Source organism: Hippocampus zosterae, chromosome 17 (assembly GCF_025434085.1).
Source record: "Hippocampus zosterae strain Florida chromosome 17, ASM2543408v3, whole genome shotgun sequence".
Classification (NCBI taxonomy): domain Eukaryota; kingdom Metazoa; phylum Chordata; class Actinopteri; order Syngnathiformes; family Syngnathidae; genus Hippocampus; species Hippocampus zosterae.
In genome coordinates, this window is record NC_067467.1 from 3887823 (window position 1) to 3914185 (window position 26363).

The following is a 26363-nucleotide window of genomic DNA, read 5'->3' on the forward strand; positions in this document are numbered from 1 at the left end:
ATTTTTAGGTCCGTTTCGAGATTATTCCACAGATTAACACCTTTGCTAGATACACTTCTTTGCTTGATGTTTGTTCTTGTTTTGAGTTTTTTGAATAAGTTGGTACCTCTTAATTCATAGTTGCTTTCTCGAATTTCAAAAAACTTCTGAATGTTTTGGCAGAGCAGGTTATTGTGTGCTTTGTACATTAATTGGGCGATTTTAAAGTCAACCAGGTCATAAATTTTCATCGTATTTAATTTGATAAATAGTGGATTTGTGGGTTCCGTATATTTTGATCTATTAATAATTCGAATTGCTTTTTTTTTGTAGTTTGAGAATAGGGAGTGTGTTTGTTTTGCAGGCATTTCCCCATATTTCCACACAGTAGGTCATATATGGTAATTTACTTTCCAGTCAACTAATGTCCACCTCGTATGGAGCGCAAGGCCATCGACATGCAGCTACGCAGCAGGTAATTATGAAGTTATGCAGAACTAACTCGATTTTAATTGGAGCAGACAAACCGCTCGTATGACATCAGCGCGTGGATACGGAATGAAAGGCAACTCGGGTGGCTGATTGAGACGGTAGCGCTCAACAATTCCTCCAAGGAGACGATTGAAGGAAGCGCATAAAACCCATCAAGTCACGAGTCATCATCCCAGGTAAGCATCAATCACAGTGTGCATATAAACACCCGGGAGGTGGATTACAATGAACCTTCTCACGGAATAATAAGTGTACAACAACAGTGTATGAAAAGAGAATTGTAGCTTTTTATTGCTCCTTTTTTGCCATCTTTGCACGCTGTCCTAGTTCTACTGCCAGATGCACGATTGACTGACCGGTGAATGACCTACCGAATATTGAAATGTGTGTGTGTACTATTTGATGATGTCCAACATTATTTTGAGATTTTTGCGAGAATAATCCGAAGACAAACATACAACAGAAAGATAATAAAAAAAGGACAAATGTCAATGTCGACCACATTGCTCCGGGGTTTAAAGTGCTTACACACTCAATCACATTAATACAAGACAGGAGGAAGGAGGCTTGGGGGGGGGGGATTTATGTTTTTTTTTTAAACGGCATTCATTCATCTCCGTCTTTCACTTTGACATCTCACAAGTGAAAGTTGTCACATTGATTCTCTATATGTCACTTCCCCTGCGCCGATTACATTCCCACTCAATTATTCTGTTCAGTCTTTGTGAAAATTGCAAGATGACAAGATCAACCTTTCGAGAGTGCGCCGTGTCCCCCCAAGTATGCCAACCATGAATCATGTTGCGGTTACATGCCATTAACATGCATGCTCAATTTTGTCAAACACAGCACAGATAAGCCTGGAAATCAGGTTGGGGAGAGAATAGAGAGGAATGCAAAGAACGTCTTCTCTCCCCACTGCCATTTTCCAAAGTCTTCTTTGAGTGGTGCCCTTTATCTTCAACTCCCCTCAGCACAGGAGAGCTACACAGAGACCGGAGCAACATCTGCGTGAAAGCCGTATGATCCAACCCAGGAGAGCGAGCCCGGCTTGGCCTATCTTGACTTTCTAACCATAAAAGATGCAAGCGATGGAGATGGAAGAGCAGGCATCATTGAGGTTACATGAACCTGCGTGTTTTACACTTACGCGCATCCGTAGTATGACAGGACACGCGTCATGCGATGGACTGGTCATTTTGATGTAAATGAGGCCTTCGCTTGATCCAATTAGGCGCTAAATATGGACGTGAGATTCATGGCTTATGCTGGTTTCTATACGCACGCATAAATATACAGAGCCTAATTTATGCATGCGAGTATCGACTGATTAATATGGGCACGGAACCTCCTGGTGTAACACAACAGCACTATCTCGTGTCTGCCCCCCAACACTGCACGAGTGAAGCACATTGAATCCCAATGACTGAATGTTTCCCTTCTTCTCCCCCTTAACTGATGACAACCTGCTGTTTCACGGCGATCCATAATCATTCGTTTCCTCCAATGAATGTGCGTATGGAACTCCAAATGCGGTCTATCTGCTTTGCTCTTTCATTTGCTCATCACTACAACAAATGAAAGAGCCTCACGAGCAAATAATGGTCTTGCTCATCCGCTTATCTTTTTCCTTCACACTCCTCTTATCTCAGGATGTTTTCTCTCCGTTACCTCGTCTGCCGTCTCCGACCGCCTCCCTTCTCAATTCTATTCCTCCTCTCTTTTGCTTGTCTCTGACATCATAGCAACCGCAGTGTATGAGCCATTTTTTTTCTCTCTTCCCCCTCCATCAGTCTACGTCACCGTATCAAAAATGACAGAGGCAGTCAGACAGATGAGGAATGCAGAGGCACACCCACACCATATGACACGGAGGGTGCATGCAGGGGTTCTGCAGGCCCTGGGCAAGGTCGGCTTTGGGCTGCGGCATTTTTATTGATGTGACTCACAGTGGCATGGTGCGGTGAGATGAGTGTTCAAGCAAAGCGAGGGGGTTAAAATAGCAGAAGCGCCATTGTGAAAGAGTTAAGAGTGCCGAGGTGGGAGGAGGAGAGGGAGAGAGGTATTTAAGAAATACACTCACCAATTTGTACATTATTATTCATACAATGGGTTCATTTGCTCGATCCCCACTAATGAGAGTCGATACATGAGCTGCATAAATATGTCTGCCTTGCCGACGACAGGAGCAGTCAATGGGTTTCTTAAACAGAGCTTATTATTGTAGTTGTTTGCAGAGGGGTTGAACTGCAATGCAACAAGAGTGTCACACTTTTGTGTGCACGTGCAAAAAAAAAAGGCACAAAAAACAAGAGTGTCCGATCATGACTTAATGGAAAAAATGTTTAGATGGAATTGTATTAATTCTATTTACTATTCTACTGCGAAAAAAGGCACTTCTGTGTTTCACGTGAGATGGCGGTGGACTGAAGATATGCGTAAGTATATGGCATCTTATGATGCTAAGCAGGGCGGCCCGGTAGTCCAGTGGTTAGCACGTGGGCTTCACAGTGCAGAGGTACCGGGTTCGATTCCAGCTCCGGCCTCCCTGTGTGGAGTTTGCATGTTCTCCCCGGGCCTGCGTGGGTTTTCTCCGGGTGCTCCGGTTTCCTCCCACATTCCAAAAACATGCATGGCAGGCCGATTGAACACTCTAAATTGTCCCTAGGTGTGAGTGTGAGTGCGAATGGTTGTTCGTTTCTGTGTGCCCTGCGATTGGCTGGCAACCGATTCAGGGTGTCACCCGCCTACTGCCCGGAGACGGCTGGGATGGGCTCCAGCACCCCCCGCGACCCTAGTGAGGATCAAGCGGTACGGAAGATGAATGAATGAATGAATGAATGATGCTAAGTTTTTTTTTTTTATCTCATTGGCTCAACTGTAAACGAGTTCAGAGAGCGAACACACTAGAGACACCTTGTGGTAAAATAGAGTATGGTTCAACATTCATCAGCAGTGAAGTTCATGAAAGTCATGGTTTGATCGATTTTTTTCCACCTAACTCAAGTTGGTATTTTAGCATCACGATCGTCAAAAGTACCCCTTTTATTTATGGAATATTAACTGTTAGAAATGACTCTAAGAAGTCCTGTTTTCAACTCCCTCAGTAAAGTACAAACGAAATGACTTGGCATTTTAAGGTGTTTTTTTTTTTCTTCTCTGCCAATTTTATAAAATGCCCTTTTTGACAATTTGGATATTTAAAAAAAACGAATGAGTTTGCCTCTTTTAGCAACTTAAATAGTAGGCGTATCGCTAGTGAGAAGAAAAATAAAATACCGGTTGCTCATGTAGGGGGTAGGCTTTAATGTTATCAAAATGACGCGTTGACCCATTGCTTTGCACAACCTTGTGAAGTGGCAAACAAAAAAATGATGACCACAGAAATTGAATTATTTGTCGAGTCAATTTTTACTTGAGTCGAAATAACAGTGGGGTAATTTCAGGGTTTTTTTCAGGAAACTGCCGGTTACGGTCACAATTTCAGTCGTCGTATCGTTTTTTTTTCACTTGTGAGTAGACAACTTTGTAGGTTGAGATGGCATGAATGAGGGAGGAAATGAATGAACGAAAGATTTGTGCTACGTCACCTCTTGCTGCGCGGAAGGATACAGAGATGACGATTTCAGGGGGACGATTAGTTCCGGGATGTGGGACTATTTCTCCCGAATGGCCGCTCAGGAGCAAGCGTTGAAAGGTGCAAGGATACAGCGGAGCTCCACGTCGCTAGCAGGTGCACAGTCGTTTCGTGAATTTTTAAATCCCTTGAGACAAACGCCATGGCGCCGCTTTCGGCGTTTCCATCTTTCCCTTCATGGTGAACAACGCGTCTGCTGCTAGCCACACGCCCTTGTTTACACTTTACGAATGTCACGGTGAGTTTGGCTAGCTGGCAATAATCCTGAAACGTAATTGCGAGCCATATGCTCATGCTAGCTAACAGCTGACACTTGCATGAACACATTGCAATGGTTTCTGACGCGCGTGCGACCAACAGCACCGTTTTGTTGTCTTATGGGGGTTCTACGGTCTTACGTACGGTCCAAATGTGACGTCCATGTGTTTTTGTAGGGTTTGGAAAACCAGACTGGCATGAATTAAAAGTAACGCTATATTTAGATAGCGTACGACTGTTTTGACGTCATTCGGGGGACCTGGGGTCGTTTTACGTCATCTAATGATGCTCTTGGTCGTGACGCGACTTGTAACTCGTGGTGGTTTCTTCAAAACAAAGTGACGGTAGAAAAGCTAGTGAAGCTGCGTGTAACAATATTCCTGATCTGCATCCTGTTTCGACGTCACGGAACAATCCTTTTGAAATTGCAGTGAGTGTCATTTCTACTATTTCCCCGTGCACGGTGATGAGGAAATGCCATACGCATTGAGAGTGCGCGTGTGTCTTTAAGAGGAGAGACAACATAATAATAATCTGGCCCCATTATTGGCCATCCATCTCCAGATGAACATCTTGCTTTTGTCATTGTGTGGGTAGACGCATCCACTTGACGAGATGAAAGCATGAGTCACCAGTGTTAGACTTACCCTGCTTGCGTGCTTAAATGGAGAAGTCGCATCCAATGTATACACTCGGCAGAACCTTCTTGCAGCACGCTGATTTTTTTTTTCCAGGGTAAACAAAGGCGAGCACAGTCACAACGATACATAGTTGGACAAGACTTTCCTCAAGTCAGCTCTCTATTTGAAAGAACTTGACTTCTCTAAAGATAATTATTTTGCAGGTGACTCTTTTGGACGGACTGCTGTATTTGTGCCACATGTGTGCAACCGTTGGTAGGAGAGGTTCCGTCACATTGGATTTCTTGGCACGTGATTAAAGTGTATGTCAGGGCCTGGCTCTCAAATCTCAATTCTTTGTCTGAGTTACATATCCTCTGAAGCTGCTTGGCTCTGCTCCCATCCTCAAATTGATTTCTCATCTCTCTTAAGTCCTAAATCCTCCTTTGGATGCTGCTGAATGAGTCATTTCTGCTGCTGTGCTGGTTTGTTTGAATGTGGTTGCATGTGTGAATGAGTCCACTTCTGACGGTCCTTCCTATATTTCTTGCACTTACACACACCTTTGTTGCCATGCATCATCCTCAAAGTTGTTGCGTCTAAAAGTAAATCCGGGTAAGGCAGGCGTAATTTTTTGCAATATTTATTTTTTTTTATTTTCCATATTATTGTTTTCAGAGTGGGTCCAGAAATGAGCTTTTTTTTTTAGACATGTTTTTTCCCCCTTTTACGGATTCACAAAATGAACATTCTAAATCTGGAGAGCCGGCGTCTAGAAATGATGCCGAAATCAATGTTACCCCCTGTCACAGATTATTTGAGCGCTGAAGAGAACCACAACTTTGTCCTTCTGTTGGTGGAAGATCCGCTTGCTGATTCCGCCAAAGGGCAAATAATACGCAAGAAACCGACTGTGACGAGAAGTTGAGCTTATTAATGAGCCTCTTGTGAGTGCAGCAGTCATGTGGTCACAAGAGGTGGCCTCGTCCTTTTTCTTCTCCCCGCCCTTTCATTCTTTTCATCAGTCTGCTTCTTTGCTGTGCCGCGAGACCTTCATGTTCCGATAAGCAGCCAATAGAACCACCTTTTTGTGCTGATTTGTGTTCAGCAGATCCCGGAGCGACTGCCGCACCTGACGTCAGAGTGACCGCAGTCTTGGAATAGAGAAGGCATCACTCTAGAATCCACGTCCACCATGTCAGGTATTGTTTAGTCAATCTTCAATGATAACTGTGTTGAATGAAGACTTATTTCTTTCTTTTTACTATTTTATCTACCTTATTTTCTGTCAAATTGTTACTGTCTATGTTTTATGTTCAATAAACAAACAAACAAAGCGCGCCTGTCTGCTTACCTGCGGTATTTAACGTGAGTACACTGTTCTTCGGCAAGCTTGATTGCTTTGATGTCTTTATTTCAGGGACATACACACCGGCTCCCGGCGGGCCCTTCTCGGCTCTCACTCCAAGCATGTGGCCCCAGGACATTTTGGCAAAGTACCATCAAGTAAGCGCGTGACTTCCCGTGCACACATTATTGTTATTTTTATTTTTATTTTTTAAATCGGTGATGATCATCAGGAGTGCCACAGAGAAATTAGACAATTTCATTGAATTGGTCTGTAAAGATGACATCCTGTAATTAACCTTTGCGGCCACTTTGTCTGACGTTTTGATTTGCTGTGGCGTGAGATTTTAATTTTTTTTCCCCCTAATGTACATGTGCCTTGGTTGCGTAACTGTTTTTTGATCATGTCAGGCACACTGTCTCGTTTGTTTTCCTTCCAACCAAAGCAAACTGTTGTTTTGCCCTCCACAGAGAGACAACTCGGAACAGACTGAACTCAAGTACGATGAGTTTGGCTTCAGAGTGGACTTGGACGGTAAAGTTTAACCCGCATGGACATGCTCATTTCTTTGCGAGTGAAGTTCCTCTCATCCTGCCCGGGAAATATTTAATGGCAAATCAAATTGGCTTCGAATTAGTTGCATTGAAGTACATGTGATCTCTGCGTCATGACCGCAATTGGTCAGTATTTCTTTGTACTTCATCCTCGCCCCATTGACCTTCTTTTGATGCTTTGATGATCTCTCTCATCTCTGATGATCACGTGATGATTTCAGGAGGCTCAAAACATTTCCAAGCATCCTCATCTTATTGTTCATGTCTTCTCATGCAGCGACTGATGATCCCGATCCTTGGCTGGGCACCGAAGGCTCACCGCAGTGTGAAAACCCTCAGCAGAGGTTGCGCTGGCAAGCCCATTTGGAGTTCACGCATAATCACACCGTGGGCGACCTCACCTGGGAGCTCATTGCGCCGGTCCTTCCGCGCTCCGAACGCCTGCGCGCACTCGTACTCGGTGGCATCCCTCATAGCATGAGGCCGCAGGTCAGCGGCGCCTTGTGCTATACTGACCCCAAAATGGGAAATTGGCGACTTTTTCGGATAAAACGAACACGACGGCGGGTGTCTTTTTCGCTCTGCCAGTTATGGATGCGTCTGTCTGGAGCGCTGCAGAAAAAGAGAACTTCTGAAATCACCTACAAAGAAATCATCAAAAACAGCTCCAACGATGACGCCTCCACAGCCAAACAGGCGAGATCCCCGAGGTGAACGTTGCGCTATTGAATGATAGTCGTGACCTGAAAAATCCATCCCTTAGATAGAGAAGGACCTGTTGCGGACAATGCCCACCAACGTGTGCTTCAATAACCTAACAAGCGTCGGGGTCCCGAGGCTGCGACGGGTACTTCGAGGCCTGGCCTGGCTTTACCCCGACATTGGCTACTGTCAGGGAACTGGAATGGTGAACGTTGATCTCCAAATCTCTGCTTATTTCTTCGAGCTTTGTTTCAGCATCGATGCACTTTTATTTTTTTTTTAATTTTTAGGTGGTTTCCTGTCTGTTGCTCTTCATGGAGGAGGAGGATGTGCTGTGGATGATGTGTGCTCTGATTGAAGACCTCCTCCCACCGTCGTACTTCTCCTCCACCCTGCTGGGCGTCCAAACGGACCAGAGGGTGCTTCGTCAGCTCATCGTTCAGTACCTACCGGCCCTTGACCGCCTTTTGCAAGAGCATGACATTGGTATGGCTCGTTTAGCTCAATATGAAGGAACATTTTAAAAAAAAAAATGTAAAACTGTATTTCTAAATGCAACCGTTTCCTCCCTAGAGCTGTCTCTGATCACGCTGCACTGGTTCCTGACATCCTTTGCCAGCGTGGTGGATATCCGTTTACTCCTCCGGATCTGGGACCTCCTCTTCTACCAGGGCTCCTTGGTTCTCTTTCAAATCACGCTGGGCATGCTTAAGATCAAGGTCTTTAGTGAGATCAGATGTCGTACCGTCTTTTATTTCTTTCCTGAAATGTTATCAAACGGCAAGATGAAATCTCAAAGGTGTTTTTTTTTTTTTTTTTAATCGAACGTTGCCGACTAATCCTCACAAATCCGTCTCCGCTCCCTCAGGAGGAAGAGCTCATATCGTCGGAAAACTCCGCGTCCATTTTTAACACGCTCTCCGACCTGCCGAGCCAGTTGAGAGACGGGCCCGCAGTTCTCGGGGAAGCTTTGAGGCTGGCGGGCAATCTGTCGCAGGACACGCTGGACGCTCACCGACACAAGCACCTTGCCTACATCCTCAACGAACAGGCCCAGCTCGACAGTGGAAACGTGCCGCTCAATTCCAATCTCAACAAGGTCAGTCGTTCAAGACCGGGCTTTGGCCGACGAATTTGTTTTGAATGGCGACGTCGCCCGCTTTGCGTCTCTGTGCGTCAGCAGGTGGTGAGGAGACAGTCCCTGCGGAGAAAGTCCACTCTCAGCTCGCTGCTCTTTGGGGAGGATGAGGCCGAAGCGCTCAAGTCCAAGAACATTAAGCAGACCGAGTTGGTGGCGGCCCTTCGAGAGGCCATCACGCGCACTTCTGAACATTTCCACTGTCTGGACCCACGCCACTCCAGCACTGTGAGTTCACAACACCGCAAGCAGCGAATCACGACGACGCTTGCAGAATATCCGATCCCTAAAACAAGACATGCCGTCGAAAGATTAGATAGCTCACGAGATGCTGTCGCCGTCTCGCGAGGGGAAATGAAACGTCGTGTTTTGGCCATTTGTTTTCCACTGTAGGAGCTCACCCCTGACTACTCCATGGAGAGCCACCAGCGGGACCATGAAAACTTCCTGGTCGTGTCCCGAAACCGACGGAGACGAGCAAAGGCTTTGCTGGATTTTGAGCGCCATGATGATGACGAGTTGGGCTTCAGGAAGAATGACATCATCACTGTGAGATATGACGCACGAGCGCATAATATAGCGAACCCCGATGACTGAGAGGAGCTGTGAATTTTTTCATTTGATTTCTTTTTTTTTTTTAACTGGCAGATCATCTCACAAAAGGACGAACACTGTTGGGTCGGAGAGCTCAATGGTCTTCGAGGTGCGTATGTGGATGCATTTCCCGTTGCAGTGCGCATACGCTCATTTTCCATAACTGCGTTGCTCTCAACAAACAGGCTGGTTCCCCGCAAAGTTTGTGGAGATCCTCGATGAAAGGAGCAAAGAGGTAAACGATTCACCGTCGCCGGTGTCTTGATAGACCGGAGATTCTTTGCTTCTTGCTCCAAAAATTTGCTGCCGCCTTCTGTGTCTGCAGTACTCGTTAGCAGGGGATGACTCGGTAACAGAAGCTGTGACCGATCTCGCCAGAGGGACTCTGTGTCCGGCCCTCAAGGCCATCTTTCTTCACGGCCTTAAGAAACCTTCCATTTTGGGCGGGCCCTGTCACCCGTGGTTATTCATAGAAGAGGTACCGCAAATTCTCTGCCGCCAAATTTCATGCCGCGCCACCAACATCCTTCTCCTCCTGCTCCCCGTCAGGCGGCCAGCAGAGAGGTCGAGAGGGATTTCAACTCTGTCTACTCAAGATTAGTGTTGTGTAAAACCTTCAGGTAAACGCGCACACACGCTTATTTGGTAGCAGTGGTGTAGATTTCCAGTACCTTGAATTCAAGGTCATGGTTTTTATTACAGGTTAGATGAAGATGGGAAGGTTCTAACACCAGAGGAGCTCCTATACCGGGTGAGTAGTTTCTTAATGTACAGTCCAGTTCAAAGTATGGATTTGGGTGATTCGATGGCTTGTGAGAAGTCTAAACTTTTCTGCATTAGAATGATCTTTCCCAGGAACCTCCAGAATTTTTATGTTTTTTTTTAAGTCTGAGGGCCATCTGTCTGCTCTCTTTAGGCGGTACAGTCAGTCAACATGAGCCATGACGTGGCTCATGTTCAGATGGATGTCAAGTTCAGGTCTCTGGTCTGCGTGGGCCTCAAGTGAGTTCACGCACGCATATGTGAGAATTAATTGTTTCGAATGAAAGTAAAGGTTTTTTTAAAAAACGAGTCGAATCGAAACGTGCGCTTGCATCTTTTCCCCAACAGTGAGCAGGTGTTGCACTTATGGCTGGAGGTGCTGTGTTCCAGCATGGCGGCTGTCGAGAAATGGTATCATCCGTGGTCGTTCCTGCGCAGTCCCGGATGGGTCCAGATCAAATGTGAACTCAGGTCAGAATTTGAAGTAGAACTTCTGCATATTTTCTTTCAATTTGTGTGGTTTCATGGATTGATGTTTGCTATCAATACAATATAGTTTACATACAGGAGTGAAGTGAAAGTAACTTCTCTTTCGACAGGGTCCTTTCAAAGTTTGCCTTCAGTCTTTCGCAAGATTGCGAATTACCGGAGCGGAAGGAGGTAAGCCAAGAGAGTTGCTGCAACGTAGAGGAGCAGAAGACTCGTGTGAAATGTAGAGGGGAGCACATGATGTTTACTGGTTATGGATTTTTAAGGATCTACCATTCAGCAGGGGCTTCACTTTGTTATTCCGGTTGTCATTGACTCGTTTCCTCTGTTCAGCCACTAAGATCTCCATGTCATCTTTGAATTACTCTTAAAAGTGTTCCAGCGTTTAGTCTGATGTTGCTGCTTTGGTCCATTCTGTTCTAGGAGAAGGAGCAGAGGCCACTGAAAGAGGGCGTGCAGGATATGTTGGTGAAGCATCATCTCTTCAGCTGGGACATTGACGGCTAAACAAAAAATTGGGCAAAAACTGTATCCTCACATGAGTGTGCGTGTGTGACTTGTGTGTCTTTTGAAACATGTTTTTGTCTGATCCTTGGACTCAACATGGACTTTGTTGGAACATGGCAACACATTTCAATGACTATAAGCCTCCTGGTTGCCATTAAGGGTCACTGGTTTGTGTGAACTCAAGTGTGCGTGCATCAAGATGCATCCAATTTTATTTATTTATTTTTTTGTTCACGGTGGTTTTGGAGGATGTTTTGGAAACTTTATTATGGAGGTGAAAAAGAAGTACAGAATCGTCTGTATTCACTGGACTGCAGTCCTTACTTTCAGCCAGTTTTTTTTTTTTTGCTCCCCCACTAGTTGATTGGTGCACGAGGGAGGCTTGAGGGGCATCCTCTCGTGAAGTGCAGCCATTGTTCTCTCACACCAAAACATTTGACTTTTCCATATCACCGACCAATACATTGAAAGACCAAAACAGAATATTCTTTAAAGCTTGTAAATTTTGAAATTATTTTTCACAGAACTTGTCTCATATTACGCTAAATGTAAAGTGCCAAGTACAGCCTTTAGACTGTGTATATTATCGTGTGTGTGAATGTGTGCTACCTGAACTGTGGTAGTGAATAATGCACGTTGAAGAAAAATGGTGTTCTGCAATCCAAATAAAATTATCTGATGAGATATTTTTGTTTATAAAAAAAAAAATCATCAAACACAAGACTGGAGCCGAATATTATATTGGTCACTCTCGATAAACAGTTTTTACATCAAAAACAGACCAATTAAAAAAAAAACTATTGTGCAGCTCAGTAAAACCAGTTTATTGAGATCTTGGTGGAGTAAATGTCACGTTACCAGTAGCAAGCTGTAACACAATAGGTACTAGAGTCCACAATTAACACTGCATGTCTTACAATCATGAGCCACTGCTGGGGTGACAAGAAAGAGTTTGCGATTTAGTTTGTGTAGGGTGGAGGCATGGTGCAGGAGTACTGCTGGGTGGAAGAGCGCAAGTAATACAAGGTGGAAAATTAGGAACATCAAATATCCAAGGGTAAAATTTTGCATATGTGCCAAATAATTGACGGTAACATTATATTAGTTTCCATATATTTAGGAGTGACAGGATATGTGCTCTGTGCTACATTCAGTTGTATACTTAAACTTTGAATTCGGGTACGGCCAACAACTCCTTTACATATGAAGTATAAATAGTTCACAAAATGTTCTTTTAATTGCAATTTCACAGGCAATGCATGGGCGAGTGTCACTTTTTTTTTTAGCTGCATTTATTTGTTTGGACCCTTGATGGCGGGGGTTCTTCCCTCCCTCTCATGACGCCACTTTGAAAAACGATTGTGACAAGCTAATCTCCACTCCCTCTTGTAAAACGATTCTCAACAGCGATGGCAGATCTAACAACAAAATGCAAGCTGCACACGTTTTGCGGGTGTAGCTCTGAACATTCCCTTTACAATAAAACCCCGGTATAAAAGGCAATGAGGAGTAAGACTGAGGAGTGTTTTGCACTAAAGTAGCTGGAATAGGGTTATGGAGCAGGCGGAGGCAAGCAAAGAGTTCAGCATCCTCCTGTTCCTGATGTGGAGGCTGCTGCTACTGCAGAGATGTTCTGGCCTTTCCCTTTATGTCGCTGACCGCCTCTTCTTCTTCCACCTCCTCCCGTTTTTGGCTATACAAAAGAGAAATCACCATGAAAACAAAAAAATGCACTGACTGCGTGCGCACAAGTGTAGCAGAAAATCAAACTTGTAGAAAACTCCAGCAAGATCCCATCTTACTGAATCCCCCCCGCCCCCACTCAGGATCACTGTCAATCATGACCCACTTTACCTTGTTGTCTTTGTTGCCCTCCTTTAACTGAGGGTCCTCCTCCCCCTCTCCCTTCCGGGAGCCAGCCACGCAAGCAAAGGAGAGGGGAGAGCAATGATACATGATGTACGACACAGTGTGAATGGATGAATGAGACATTCCAAGAATAGAATTAAAAAGACAGAAGAGTTAATAAGTTAGAGAAGCAGTTAGCAGGGTGAGTTCACAACATAAAGAATGAGCAGAACCCCTTCTGTTATGCCCCCCCCACCCCCCCCAAACCACGCTTCTCACCTGTCGTGTCATGCTCAGGCCCGCCGACTGTGCTATCGTCAACCCGTCGTCTGCTGTTGCGGTGGTGCCGTCGTCTTTTCGAGCCGGTGCCTTTTTCGTGGACTGCATTTTAATCTGTGGAGGTTTGGAGTTTGACGGCAAATTATTGGTGGACTGCAGGAGCTGAAAGGAATGCGATAGGGAATGGTTTTGATGGCGGGCGCAAGCAAATCTCCTGCCCTGAAGGTAAGGACGTTTGATTTTTCTGGAAGCATTTTGACAAAACGCCTGACCATGCCTTTTGTGTTACCTTTGTGATGGTCCCTACAGCTTTCGTGCGTCCCTCCCTGAAAACCAGCCTCTGGTCACAGTGAAGGTACTCGGGGGTCTTAATGAAGCGGAAGTGGACGGATGCCTTGTCCCCGGTCCGTAAGCAGTCTCTGTTCATGGACAAGATGGTGGCGGTCTGCCTTATGCTGCCACAATGGACTGTTGAGGAGAGTGAAAGGCGTGTTATGAGAAGGTAAGCAACCGTTTCAACACGGTAGATAAACCGACATGCTGAAGTACAGAAACATAGCAAAACACTAAGCGCTGACATTTATCTAAACTGTACATGACCCACCCATAGCCTGGTATCGGGGTGATATCGTAGTCGGGTGATGTAGCACAAGAATCTCTGCCTCAAACTCCCAAGTGGCCTGCGGGTTTAACCTCGGGGACACCATCACCATTCCTTTCCTTATGGTGGAACGCTTGATCTGTATCAAACAGGATTATGGTGGAGGATCACGGAAATAATTGATCAACTACGGTATATTTTATTGGACTTTGGCTCAGTGGGCATTGAGGAATTTATCAGGAGATAAAGGTGGCCACTAGGGGGCGGTGTTTGCCCACTTACCTTTTTGAGCGCAAAAGAGGCAGTCTGTCCTCCTCGAACTTCCTTTACCGGCATTCTTTTGCGGTGGATTGATTTGACAGCGATGGAAATGAAGCTGCCCAAAGGGTCTGGCCCAAGTAACATGGTGTCGTTCAGACGTATCAGTCCACGTAACGTAGTTCCTGACACTACTGTTCCAACTCCCTAAGACAGGCAATACGGGTGGAGTTAAGTTTTAACGCTTACCACAATGCTGTGGAGTGCTCTGGAAAATCATAAAATTTAGTAGACTGTCCCAAAATAATTGAGGAAATATTTTTTTCATATGCGACAAAGATGAAATATATTATTATGTAGTCACAGGCAAAACTGATGTATCCACCTGTTGCCATTCATACAACAGGACAATAGCTTTGTATTCCAGACTTAACATGGAGTTGTTATTATTTATTCAGACGTAACAATGATGGTTGTAAAACACTGCTGTATAAATTACTGCACTGTTGAAATCACAGCCAGCAGACAATAAAATGGAAGTTTGCTGTTTGCAAAGCGACACTCACGGGTACAGAGTAGGTGTCGTCAATCTGAAACTCAGCCGGCTGGTCGTCTCTGTAGCATGTGCGAGATGAGAGCAGGTTGAGAAACATCTTGAGCAGGTCCATGTTCTCTCCGGTCACGTTTGAGATTTGAAAAATGGGGCACATCCTACAGGAAGGCACACAAACGGAAGTCACTGAAGAGAGCTTCACTCTCACAGTCTCAATCGGAAACTGCCTCGGGGCCGATTTTGTACCTCTCTGAGCTGAAGTTGGATGCCGTGACTATGACGTCGTCCTTGTTCTGCACCAGGACTGGGATTTTCCTGCAACCGGGGGACTTCAGTAACCTCTGAAGCAGCTTTAATGTCTCTGTTAGGATCAGAGCACACACAAAAAATGACGGCTTCTCTTCACATTTATTTTTAATCGCTCGACTTCAAGTCGAGGAATAATGTCCTGGTTATTTAGCCCCATGAGCAGTTAATTATGAATGTCTAAAGTAGTTTCGAATAAAATGTCCTCTCAAAAAATATTCTCACTTTTCCTAAAACGTGTTGCACAATGATAATATGACAAACAAAATAACATTGGGGACATTGTTGAGAACGTGAGCAAAAATGGGCACGTCAGACGACTTACCTTGAAGGATGTTGGCTGGACACATGTCAATTTTTGTCACCACCACAAACACGGGCACATTGAGGGCCAACGCCAGCCCCAAGTGCTCTTTGGTCATGCCCACAATCCCTGCATTACTGCCGACCTGACAAGGGCGATGATGAATCTCAAGATTAATCTTTTACTAATAAAGAGAACTCTCGGATGCCACTTCTTACCATGAGCATGCAAAAGTCTGGTAAGTGTCCAGTCATTCCAAACACGGTGGTCTTCAGGTATTTCTCGTGGCCAGCCAGATCGATGAAGGTGATCACTTTTGAGGACTTCTCGCAGATTTTGGTCCAATCCAGACTTCCGCCGTGGCTATCCGGTTTGTTCACGACCTAAACAAAGAGATCAAGAGGACGAGTTGACTGAAAAGCTTTTCTCAGGCTGATGTAGCTCACTTGTACATCGCAACTGACAATATGACCCCCCCAAAAATTGCTTTGTATTGTGCATGCAAAACTCTGCAACAGCAGATGATGAATCCAGTGCACCCTTTGTGTTCCTCTCGTAGGATATCGGCATTTATAGTCCAAAGCTGTCGCTGTCACCTGTCCTTCTTGGTCAAATCCGAGGATATCATTGCCCACGCTGCTGGTCCTGCCGCTTTCCATCTCGTGCTTGTGTCTGAAGAGTTTCTGGCGAGCGAAGCCTCTGCCGTTATCCAGTTCTCCATGTGTTAACACTCCTAGAAGAGTGCTCTTACCAGCATCCACGTTCCCAACCACTGCCACTCTAGGAGGGGAAAAAAAACATCATGCAGAAAATCTGTTGAAGCCCTTTAACACAACAGATAAGTCTTTGCCACTCACCTGACCTCCAGGAAGTCCAGCTCCCCCACACGTCGCCGTATCAAATAGTCCCGTACCAAACCCTCCGCCTCAGTGCGTTCCCTGAGCGGAATCAGATCAGAATCCAGTTGTGCACACATGGATCGCACTGTGGCCTCTGAAGCCTCCATGTCCTTTTCGTTGAGACCCCAGTCGCAACCATCTCAAAGAGGAAAAAGGAAACCGTTCAAAAACAAGATCCGACGTATGATTTATATCCAATTTGGGAATCGGATATGATGTACAACAGCATGTGCGTCAAGGGAGTCACTCACCTGAACCCATCCCAACCACATAGATGGTCTCTCCAGATCCCTCCTCCATCCTGTCCCTTAGCTGGCTCAGTAAGGAGTCATACTGCTCTCCATTTGGACTGACAAGGGCCAGCTTTATTGCATGCGATAAAAAAGGCAACAACAAAAAACATTGTTACAGTAATGTTGGGGTGATAAAATAAGCTGGTGTTGAAAAATATTCTAAAGTACTAAATTGCAACATTTAAGGGGAAGGGGAGTATAAGGGGAAAAAAACTTCATTTCACAACTACAGCTGCCCCCTTCCCATGCAGTCACCTTTTAAATCATTGATAAAAGAGAGCATTACTACCACTGAAAGTACAGCTACTCTAAAACTTTAAACACCTTATTTTACCTCAAATACATTGTGTGTGCCGTTTAGGAATTGAAAATTAAAATGATGACTTGACATGAGAGGATGCTCAAGAAAGTGATGCAACCATGTGCAATGTAAGGTGGCTGCTTCGTCAGTCTTTTGTGATGAGTAATTTGACCTCTGCAGCCAATTGAATATTATAACCACTATCCTCAGTTTGCATCATACCACCCGCTGAACCTGTACGACAAGAATCTGAAAAACAACAGACATTTGAGTGGGGGGCTCCGTTTGGAAAAGCAGCTTAAGCTGAAAATAACGCGTACATTTTGTCACTTGTCTACAGGGCATTAAAAAATTGGTTTGATTTTTTTTGAGAATTGCATCAAATGTAACTCTCAAAAGATGCAAACCATTTTTTTGTAATTTAATGCAAGAAAATGAGACCACAAACGGCACAGTTTGCCTCGATGAACTTCCATATGTTCCTTTTTGTTTAACCAGCTTGTTCGTGAACTCACCTTAACCTACGGTCACGGGCTGTTTATTATTATTATTATTATTATGTATCTCTGTCGTTCTCAACCACATAATATAGGTGTGGGCAGTTTAAACCACGTAAAATAAACTGCTGTTATTACAACACTATACTTTAATTGACATGTAACTTCATGTTTATTACTGCGGCTAGTAAAGCAGTCAGTTCCCAGCTACGCTGGCTACTGCGGCTAGCCTTCGCGACAGCCGGCTTCCCGTCTCTGCGAAAACGAAAGAACCCTTGCTGTACCGTGTTTGGTATTGTTCGTGATAAAATATACTCGGTTCCTAACATTAAACGCAACGTCGGCAAAACAAACACAACATTCAACGAAAATCTCATTCATTCGTTTTCACATACATCCAGCTAGCAGTAGCCGAGTGCCATCTCGGGCCTAGCTTCACCTTGCTCGTAAAGTCAATCCTTCGGTCCTTGGGCTCGCCGTTGATCATGTCGCCGTCCTCGTAGAGTTCATCCCCGGGATCGTCCAAGCATCCTCCCCGGTCGGGTGCGAAAATGCTCGCCGGGAGTAAGGCGTCAGCGAGCGCAGAGCTCGACTCGTGCGCCGCCGCTGCTATCGATGCCATTTCTGTATGCGAGAAGTGCTCTGGTAGATTTGTGTCGGGCTGTCGGGGATGTTTGGGATGATGCCTTGCTGAGAACGTCGGATAGCTACTAGCTACACGACGGACGCTCTTAATTTTGTAAACATTGCAAATGGAAAGAACGGGTTTTTTGGTGAGCTGTCAGTTTGCTTTTCAAAATAACACGTTACCGCCCTGTTGATAATAATGAGGGGGGTGTTGATGAATATGTTACATGCTCGCCAATGGTCTCTCTGATTGTCTTGAATATGCGAGCAGAGAACCAATGTCATGCAGGGGGGGTCGACCATGTTTCTGTAGCCTCCTCCTCTCATGGTTCCGAATGTTGTGTGTGTGTGTGTGTGCAACTCTTGGGCGTCATACGTGGCCAAACCTGCCAGTCAAAGTCTATTACAGTTTGATAAACACAAGGGCTAACCGGGGAATGGCAATCATCGACGTCGGTCACTGTAAAACTCTCCGGTGCTCTGTCACAGAGGACGTCACCATACTGTGACGTATGACTCCGTCTCCGTCTTAGCCACCTATTTCTATGTATCGATCGATCGATCGATATATCTGTCTGTGTGTGGGAGTGTAGTTATATAACACTCAACGACAAGATGATAATGAAAATGTATGTCAATCCAAAATGAGAAAAGACCGTGACAACATGTCTGTAGGGTAGGTTTGAATTGTGCCTTACTGAATGTGCACACTATCATCATGCAATATAGATCTGTGCTGTGTAACATGTGTTACAAAGGTCTTTTGGTCACCCAAACTCCTGACTGCACGTCCTGCTGGCGAGCTACTTCTGCAAAAACACAGTTGAGGTCGAGGAAAGGAGGAAAGATCAATACTGTAAGTTTAAAACAATGTGCCAAATCTAAATGCCATCCATTTTGTGTCGCGCTTGATCCCTTTAGGCTTGCAGGTGATTTGGATCTTATCCCAGTAGGTATCATGAAGATTCTTCAATTTTTGCAATGTTATTGAATGTCAGAGTGTCCTTTTTGAAAACCCGCACAAGCATGGATAGAGTATGCATGTTCCATTCTGGGAGGCCAAAGACTAGAGTCGAACCCACAACCTGTTCAGTAATACAGCACAGTAATAGTCTTAAAAATGAAAATCTTTGGAATTTTGTGACATACCAGTAAAATAAAGAAACGCCTTACATTTTTTATTGACGTACAATTGCCATGTCTGTCCTCAGATGAGAAGCAAACAATGCTTGCCATTGTGATTGAAATGCCTTCATCTCAACTTGCAATTGCAGTGGAGTTCCAACCCACTCCAAGCTGGGCTGACTGTCACATGATTCTCTAACAGGCTAAATCTAGTAGGTGGGCATTTCCACATTCAGCTGAGCTAAATATTTAGTTGTCTCCTTGGTGACAAATTCATTTCTATCCGCGGCCCCTTGGCCTGACGACTCCAAAGTTACAATGTGACAGTATAATGTAATGTCAGGCAGTAATTAGCCCCCCCTTTCCGAGGGTCCACAGTTGCTTGTTAAAACCGTTTATCAGCGGGTTCAAGTCTTAACGTGATCTCATTGGTCGGTGTCGTCCAAAGGATGGAAGTTCTGTGGCCGCCCGGACTGTCGATGAAACGCCGCCGCCTCCCCCTCCGCATAAAACCTCGGAGGCCAGTGAGGCGAGGCCCTGCACTCACCACTTCTTCTTTTCAGCTGCTCATCCCCGTTGACCACATCTGAAATCACAATGGCCGTAAGTAAAAGTTTCATTTGCGTCTCCTAGCATCTGTTTTTATACCTCGTGAACATTTAGTGCTGCCCTTTTTGTTCTTCTTTTCAGTATCGCATGACAAAGAAGCACATGACCAAATGTCATCATTATACTTAAATTACAGTTCACGTATGGATATTTGTAACCTGCCGTGTTTTCTTTTGAGACATCTGGATGTGTTCTGTTGCCTTTTATGGTCAAAGTATTCACTGCAGTGCTCCCATGAACATTTGCCAACTAACGGCTGAATTCTCAGCTGCTCCTCAGTCGGTGCTTAAACTCGCTGCGTTCTTCATTTAATTGATTCTACAAGCTCAACGCTTGTTTGGCCACTGTCGACGTTTTTGTACAAAATATCAGCAAGTTCCATCCCAAATCATGCAGCATTTTTTTAAGGTCTTTTTGGACTCAAACTGAGTTTATTCTACAAATGTCTTGTCTGGTTTTGTTGGCTACTAGTACTGAACTGATCATCATCATAAAACAAAAACATGCCATCAATCCAAAATGAGCATGCGGAACTTTGCAAAGGCCGAATTTGTGATCCGCCTTGGACGTTGGATTCCCCTCGCAGACTTTAGGGCCCGGCGCCATTTGTCGCGCGCGCCCACTTTGCAGTTGGACTCTTCTATGGAAAGAATGTTGCAGCTATAAGATTCCCCACAAGCCTGCTTTTCCTATCATGGCTTGGCTGGTCTTCAACCTCTAATTTTCGCTTAACGTGTCCAACGTGTCTTAAAGTGTGGCGGGATTGAACTTGGTCTCACTGCCTAGCACAGATTATTTTTCAAAACCTTTTTTGAAAAAAAAAAAAAAAGGTGAAGAACTTTTGTGAATTGTGATTGTCCCAATCCTGAGACGGCCCACTTACCGCTAATATACCGTTACTGCCACGTGCACAGAAGCATTTCTGCTGCACTCAGACTTTTTTTAAACCCCCCCCCCCCCCACTCACCCAAAATAATATCTCTGAGGCAATTGTTATATCATCTAGTCAACGTATCATAATGAGTTCCTCAAGATGGGGTGCTGCAGAGAACCGGCAGCTGGAATCCTTCGAGCTTCCATGAGTTGAATGGAAAGATCTGAAAAGTCATCAAATGACAAGCGGAAGTCTGCTCTTATAGATGTCACCGTTTATATTTGGTGATCTTTTCAACAGTATGCTTATGTCTTGTGTTTTGTTCTACGCAGGGCATGGTTGTAAAGAACATGTCCTTCAAAGTAGGGCAGACGCTGACAATTGTCGGAAAGGCTCAGCCTGACGCTACTAAGTAAGTGCCGATCGTTCATTTCAAAGGTCGTCACAATATTTAGCAGTAATGGTATCCGTGTTGTCTGTGTTGCCGCAGCTTTGCACTCAACGTTGGTCCAAACGAGAAGGACATCACCATGCACATCAACCCACGTTTCAACGCGCACGGCGACGCCAACGCGGTGGTTTGCAACTCTTACCAGGATGGCAAATGGTGCGAGGAGCACCGTGAGGGAGGTTTCCCATTCCAACAGGGGGCGGAGTTCAAAGTCAGACATCTCTTTTTTTGAATTTTTCCCTGATGTAATGTAAAGATCCAGAATTTCCTACTGATTTTCTCCTTTTGCTTCTTCGTAGATCAACATTTTGTTCACTCCCGCGGAATTCCAAGTCTCTCTGTCGGATGGCTCCGTAATCCATTTTCCCAACCGCATGGGCGCCGAAAAATACTCTTTCATCAGCTTCACCGGAGATGCTCGTGTCACCAGCTTCGAGATTAAATAAAGCACGACGGCTGTAGGATAGTTCTTTTAAATTGGTGCTTTGCAGCAGAGCTCACTGGACCCCATTTATTTGCTTACATACACACCATTTACTGACAAAAGTTTTAACCTTTCAGTTGTAGGACCTATTCGATAAATTAACTTTTTTACAAATGGAAATAATACGGTCAAAGAGATGAAGACTCACAATTTAGAAATGTTGACTAAATCTCTACAATTGACTGTTAAAATAACCTAACTTTTTTTTTCATTAACTAAACTGAGTTTCTCGACTGTTTGCCTCCCAAACATTCCAGACGTGAACCAAATGCTTGCATTTTAATGCATATTAAAGCAGGATAGAACGTGGACGGACTTTTGTGATTTCTTGTGAAATGTGTCCAGCGTGATAATACAACTTGGCCGCTAGATGGCGCCATTGTAACAAGAATGTTAAATACGGCGATTCACTTGCCGAGAATTATGAAAAGCGAGTTAATCATAAGGTGCTTGCTAATTCTAATTGGATGCTGATGGCCTCATTTTTACTTGTTGCCTCAACCCATGTAATGAAAAAAACTATACTGTATATATCGCCACAGGAAATGGAAGGTCTGGACTATTATCTGGATCCATTCCAACGAAACCTGATCTTGAATGCTGGGCTGCATGCGAGAGATGTGCAAGTGTTCATTCAATTTCATCTGATGTAACAAAAGGCAACGAGACTGATCTTAAAAGTTGGGAACCAGCTCTGCACGTCAACAGGTGGCTTTGCTTTGAGCTAGAATAAGCCAAAGATGGATGTGTCCACTTTTGCAGTTTTAAAGCAAACTTTCTTGTCGGTGTCAAATCTAATCAGTAAGGCTTAATGAACGTTTTTTTTATCTACAACTGGGAATCATACAACAGTGGTTAACCTTTCTAGAGGTATCCAACCCAACCAGTTAATATGCGCATTCACCGAACCCCTCATGAGTGAAAAATATATATTTTTACAAATTCAAGATATTAAAAAAACGCATTTATTAAAAACAAAAAAAATAACATTTCAAGAGATAAGTACTTTTTTTTGTACGACGTACTAGCACGACAGTCACACGTTGACTACTAAGCGAACTAAATTTTCCACAGCACTAATTGGACAAGCAATGTCATGTGATCATCTGCAGCCAATGATGATCAAGCGGACGTGTAACTAATTGACATGTTGAGTGGCGTGCGTCTTACCCATACAAAATAGGTATGATTTTGTTTGTTGTGAGTGTAGAACATAGTCCTAGCAAGTCCCAACATGGCTGACAGAATGTGCAGGGGGGGACCATTGTGGTCATCATCAAATTGTTGTGATGTGTGTCCAATCTTCAGAGGTTGACACCACCAGGTTGCACAAACAAAGGGATGTCAACGCAATATAAGTGTGAGGCCAAGATCGGCGCTGCAGAAAGATGAGAGCACACACACACACACACCCACACCCTCTGAAAATATTTACCTGCACAGTGTCACCTCATTGGCTTGTGTGTAAACGTAAACTGTGCCGACTAAAAATGAATCTCCTCAGCTTACATAAAAACTATTTTTAGCTCCCCGCATGACTTCAGATTTCTGCACCAAAGCGATCAGCCTCACATCGAGATGCGCGTGGGCCCACCCCGGGCTCACTGCGGTGCTTGCCGCGTGTACATCCCTGCCTCCCCTGCAGGGTTACTTTTGGAACACGTTTTTGCATCATGTATCCTGTTGGTTTGTGGCATCGAGAACTTGGGAGAATTATTCAACATTTGTTAAGAGTGAACGGCGCTCGAGCGGTTAACCTGCACAATTTCAGGGGCGCTCACCTTAAGAGGGTCCAGTTGTACTGGAAACGCAGTAGCTCAAAATTGGTTTGAAGTTGCATCTCATGCCCGCTTTCATTTCGTTCAGAAGGGGGGGGGGGGTTAGGAAATTCCTACTCTGCACAATTGAGAGACAAATCACAGTGACACTTTGCTGGAATGTGTTTTTTGTTTTTTGGTGGGGGGGGGGGTGGATTCCTGATCTGTAACAAGTTTGGACCGACCAATCAGAGGATGGAAAAACGCTGCTGCCATCAAGGGTCAACGTTGCTGGCTTTGAAATCCGATTGGTTCACAAAACACACCAATTTCTAATGTCGTTTGTTACATCCATCGGCACGACGCGACACCAGAGATGGACATCTGATTGGATAAAAAAAAAAAAAAAAAACTTCCAACATCCACATCCACTTCTGGTAGCTGCGAAAGAAAGATCATCACGTATAATATGAAGAAAGTAGACCAAATATAAAATAATACAATTTTATGAATCAAAGCTTACGTAAACGTCGTTCAGTGCTTGTGATAGTACCTTGCTGTCCCTGACCGCCCACCACCACATTGTATAAACCCATAAACGCTACTCTATCCAAACAAAACCACACTGCTATCAACTTGACTCCGCTTCCTACTTTTCCTGCACGTCTATCTCAATGTTTGGATCGATACAAGCCCACTGCGTAATAGAATTAGACTCTAATGGGAAATATATTACCGGTACTTGCTTTATATTTACTAAATCCCTCTTGGGGGCTTTTCTGGCTAGGTAAGAAAGGACCAGACTGTGAAATGAGACGATAGTCAGAGATGAATGTACACAATTTGTGTGTGTGTGTGTGTGTGTGTGCGCGCGTGTGGAAGGAATGGAGGCATTCAGCAAATAGACTTGACAGTGAGTCAAATGGGTTTAAATTCTTCCCTTGCTGCTTCACTGTCAAGTTGATGGATGTGTGTTGAGCTTGCAGAGGGGGGCGCAAGAGTGGAAAACCAGGACTTGGACTTTACTGTCGAGAGCACAAAATGGTTCTTATTGCTCTTGTTGTTGTTGTAATTGTGATCATTCATTCATTTTCTGCCACTTTTCGTTTTCATGGTAAAGAGAGACCTGGACTGTATTCCAAATGACTTTGGGTGAAAAGTAGGGGGGGGGGGGGGGGGGACACTGTACTGGGTGCCAAACGATTGCACTCCGCCTATCACCCGTTTTCATACTTGTGACTGATATCACCTCACGAGGTTGATCTACTCAAAGCTGAACACATTTATAAAAATGCTGAATGTTTCATGGGAACGCAGAGAGACCCGAGTTCAAGTTTTCCAGAAAAAGTAGGTGTCAACTTCAGGGGTGGGACACTGTGGATCTGTGGGCCGCATGCCCCTTTATTTAAAAAAAAAAAAAAAGGTACAGTAACAGTATGTACCGCATTTGCATTTCGGCAACAGAGACTCTCCACACATCGCTTTTTCAGCCTTGAGTACAAATCCAATTAGAGCTAAAATTACATTTGATTGCAATACACAATGGATAGAATTGATTAGTACGTCTTGGTATCCTCGTTGGAGAAAATAATTTAATCCAGACATGGAATTTTTTGAGTATCTGTGATATTTGTGTCATTGCGTTGCCATTTACTGACAAGTCCAATCTTGAATCATACATCACAAAACCAGTGTGTCATTAAACTTTGCAGTAAAACGCATTTGTATTTTATGTTCAGGTGTCCTGCCTTTTTCTTTTGCAACGCAGCTGTTCGTAATCTTGTCGATTTGCTCATATCCAAAAAGGTCACGCCCTTGTTGAGAAAACAACAGGAAGTCTAACCAAGGGAAACAAAGTGGGGAAGAGATAAAAGGTGACACCCATGGATGGGGGGAGGAAAAGAAAGAAGTCATGGAAAGCACTGAAGGCCACACGGTGCTGCCTGAGGAATCAAAAGTTAACTTTTGAGGAAGTCGACAAGTCTGGAGAGAACAAGTATGCAGGTACAAAACATTTGTTGCTGAGATGCCTGCAACCCGCATTGTTGAAAATCATTCGATAGAAAGGCGAAGCGCTTCTAGTTCCTTCTTAAAAATCTCTCCAGGCTTCCCATCAGCAAACTAAGACGACTATCATGTTTCAACATGGAGGTTTCCTGCTGAGCGGCCATCTTGTACTTTTTTTTTTTTTTTACCCCCTCATTGTGTGGCTAACATCAATGGGCAACACGATGCTACAACCCGCGTGTGTTTAATTAATGTTTCCAAAGAAAAGCCGGTATGGCAAATCAGGGCGCTATCAATTGTTAATAGTCATGAGATATGGTCGCTTCATCGTTATCATTAAAAAAACGCAAGTTGCCCAAGTTTGCCCTTCCAGCATGTTGCGCTAGCTAATTGCCTGACCCAAGCATTGTGTTCTTCCGAAGTGCCAAGCAAAGACAAAGCACACAGTCAGCAAACCCCTCGTTCCTCGCCTCCCCCCGCCCCTTTCCAGCTGTGCTCCCGAAACCTCAATTATTCACAACTTATGAATAACGCACTTCACCTCAAACTGGCAAGTGGGGGTATTTTTGCACACGACGGCTTGAATTAGTCATCACCTCACAATGGCAAAACATACCATTTTTCATTCCTCCGCCTTTCTCCCAGCTGACTGGAAAAAAGTGCCATGTTTGTTGTCGATAAATGTGAAGAATATGGTATGCTTCAAGCCTAGGGGGTGGCGTGGGGGGGGGGGGGGGGGGGCTTAGTGGGAACTGACTTAGCATGTGTAGTCAGGTAGTCATGTTTAATTGATCTCAAATCCCTGCAGTCCCACTCTCTTCCATGTCCTTTACGTTCCGTAAGGAATGGTCCTTTCTAGTGAGCATAATATGAATATTGCCGTTTTGGAACATCTGTTTGGCAATATGTTGTGGTGTCTTTTTATTCTTTTTTTTTTTTTTGTAAGTCTTCATTTCGAGAATTCTTGATCCCATTATAACGCCGATCTTGCGGTCCTCCAAATTCGTCTCAAGCGAAATGAAGTCTGACTCTTGTAGTTGTAGGACACGCAGTGGAAAGAGAGGACGCCTGATGTGCGTCGCGATTGGGCAGACGCGACTGGAGTCGAATCAGCGCGCGTGGGTGTGAAAGTTGCATGATATGAACGATTGTGCGGCAAAATAAAAAAAAAAAAGGTCGTTCGGAGGACACGAGACTATGAAAGGCCTAT

The 26363-nt window shown here is 44.5% G+C and overlaps 3 protein-coding genes across 11 annotated transcripts; 2 read left to right on the forward strand and 1 right to left on the reverse strand.

Moving 5' to 3' along the window:
* Window positions 1–4036: 4036 nt before the first annotated feature.
* Window positions 4037–11764, forward strand: sgsm3 (small G protein signaling modulator 3). Of its 6 annotated transcripts, none has more exons than XM_052049386.1 (21): window positions 4037–4204; window positions 6098–6188; window positions 6407–6492; window positions 6805–6868; window positions 7166–7377; window positions 7477–7584; window positions 7652–7795; window positions 7881–8076; window positions 8164–8309; window positions 8459–8689; window positions 8771–8956; window positions 9122–9277; window positions 9377–9431; window positions 9508–9557; window positions 9648–9800; window positions 9872–9942; window positions 10025–10073; window positions 10239–10324; window positions 10433–10555; window positions 10684–10744; window positions 10997–11764. In XM_052049386.1, exons 2-21 carry the CDS (start codon window positions 6182–6184, stop codon window positions 11078–11080), a joined length of 2268 nt encoding a protein of 755 aa, XP_051905346.1. In that variant the 5' UTR covers window positions 4037–4204; window positions 6098–6181; the 3' UTR covers window positions 11081–11764. The 6 variants fall into 6 exon arrangements, with proteins under 6 accessions (XP_051905346.1, XP_051905347.1, XP_051905349.1 ...); XM_052049387.1 differs by having other exon boundaries at window positions 4078–4204; window positions 6095–6188; XM_052049385.1 differs by having other exon boundaries at window positions 4096–4346; window positions 6095–6188.
* Window positions 11765–11880: 116 nt separating this feature from the next.
* On the reverse strand, window positions 11881–18107 carry gtpbp1 (GTP binding protein 1). 4 transcript variants are annotated; one of them, XM_052049395.1, is made up of 14 exons: window positions 17659–18107; window positions 16380–16491; window positions 16087–16267; window positions 15826–16009; window positions 15448–15612; window positions 15251–15374; window positions 14866–14980; window positions 14633–14777; window positions 14091–14273; window positions 13812–13947; window positions 13497–13675; window positions 13208–13321; window positions 12935–12985; window positions 11881–12773 (listed from the first exon to the last, which is right to left on the reverse strand). In XM_052049395.1, the coding sequence occupies exons 1-14, from the start codon at window positions 17839–17841 to the stop codon at window positions 12663–12665; spliced, it is 1983 nt and encodes a 660-aa protein (XP_051905355.1). In that variant the 5' UTR covers window positions 17842–18107; the 3' UTR covers window positions 11881–12662. The 4 variants fall into 4 exon arrangements, with proteins under 4 accessions (XP_051905355.1, XP_051905354.1, XP_051905357.1 ...); XM_052049394.1 differs by having other exon boundaries at window positions 13208–13369; window positions 17659–18106; XM_052049397.1 differs by lacking the exon at window positions 12935–12985 and having other exon boundaries at window positions 17659–18104.
* Window positions 18108–19402: 1295 nt separating this feature from the next.
* Window positions 19403–21698, forward strand: lgals2a (lectin, galactoside-binding, soluble, 2a). The gene is made up of 4 exons (XM_052049432.1): window positions 19403–19574; window positions 20787–20866; window positions 20945–21116; window positions 21205–21698. The coding sequence occupies exons 1-4, from the start codon at window positions 19569–19571 to the stop codon at window positions 21349–21351; spliced, it is 405 nt and encodes a 134-aa protein (XP_051905392.1). The 5' UTR covers window positions 19403–19568; the 3' UTR covers window positions 21352–21698.
* The last annotated feature ends 4665 nt before the right edge of the window (window positions 21699–26363 follow it).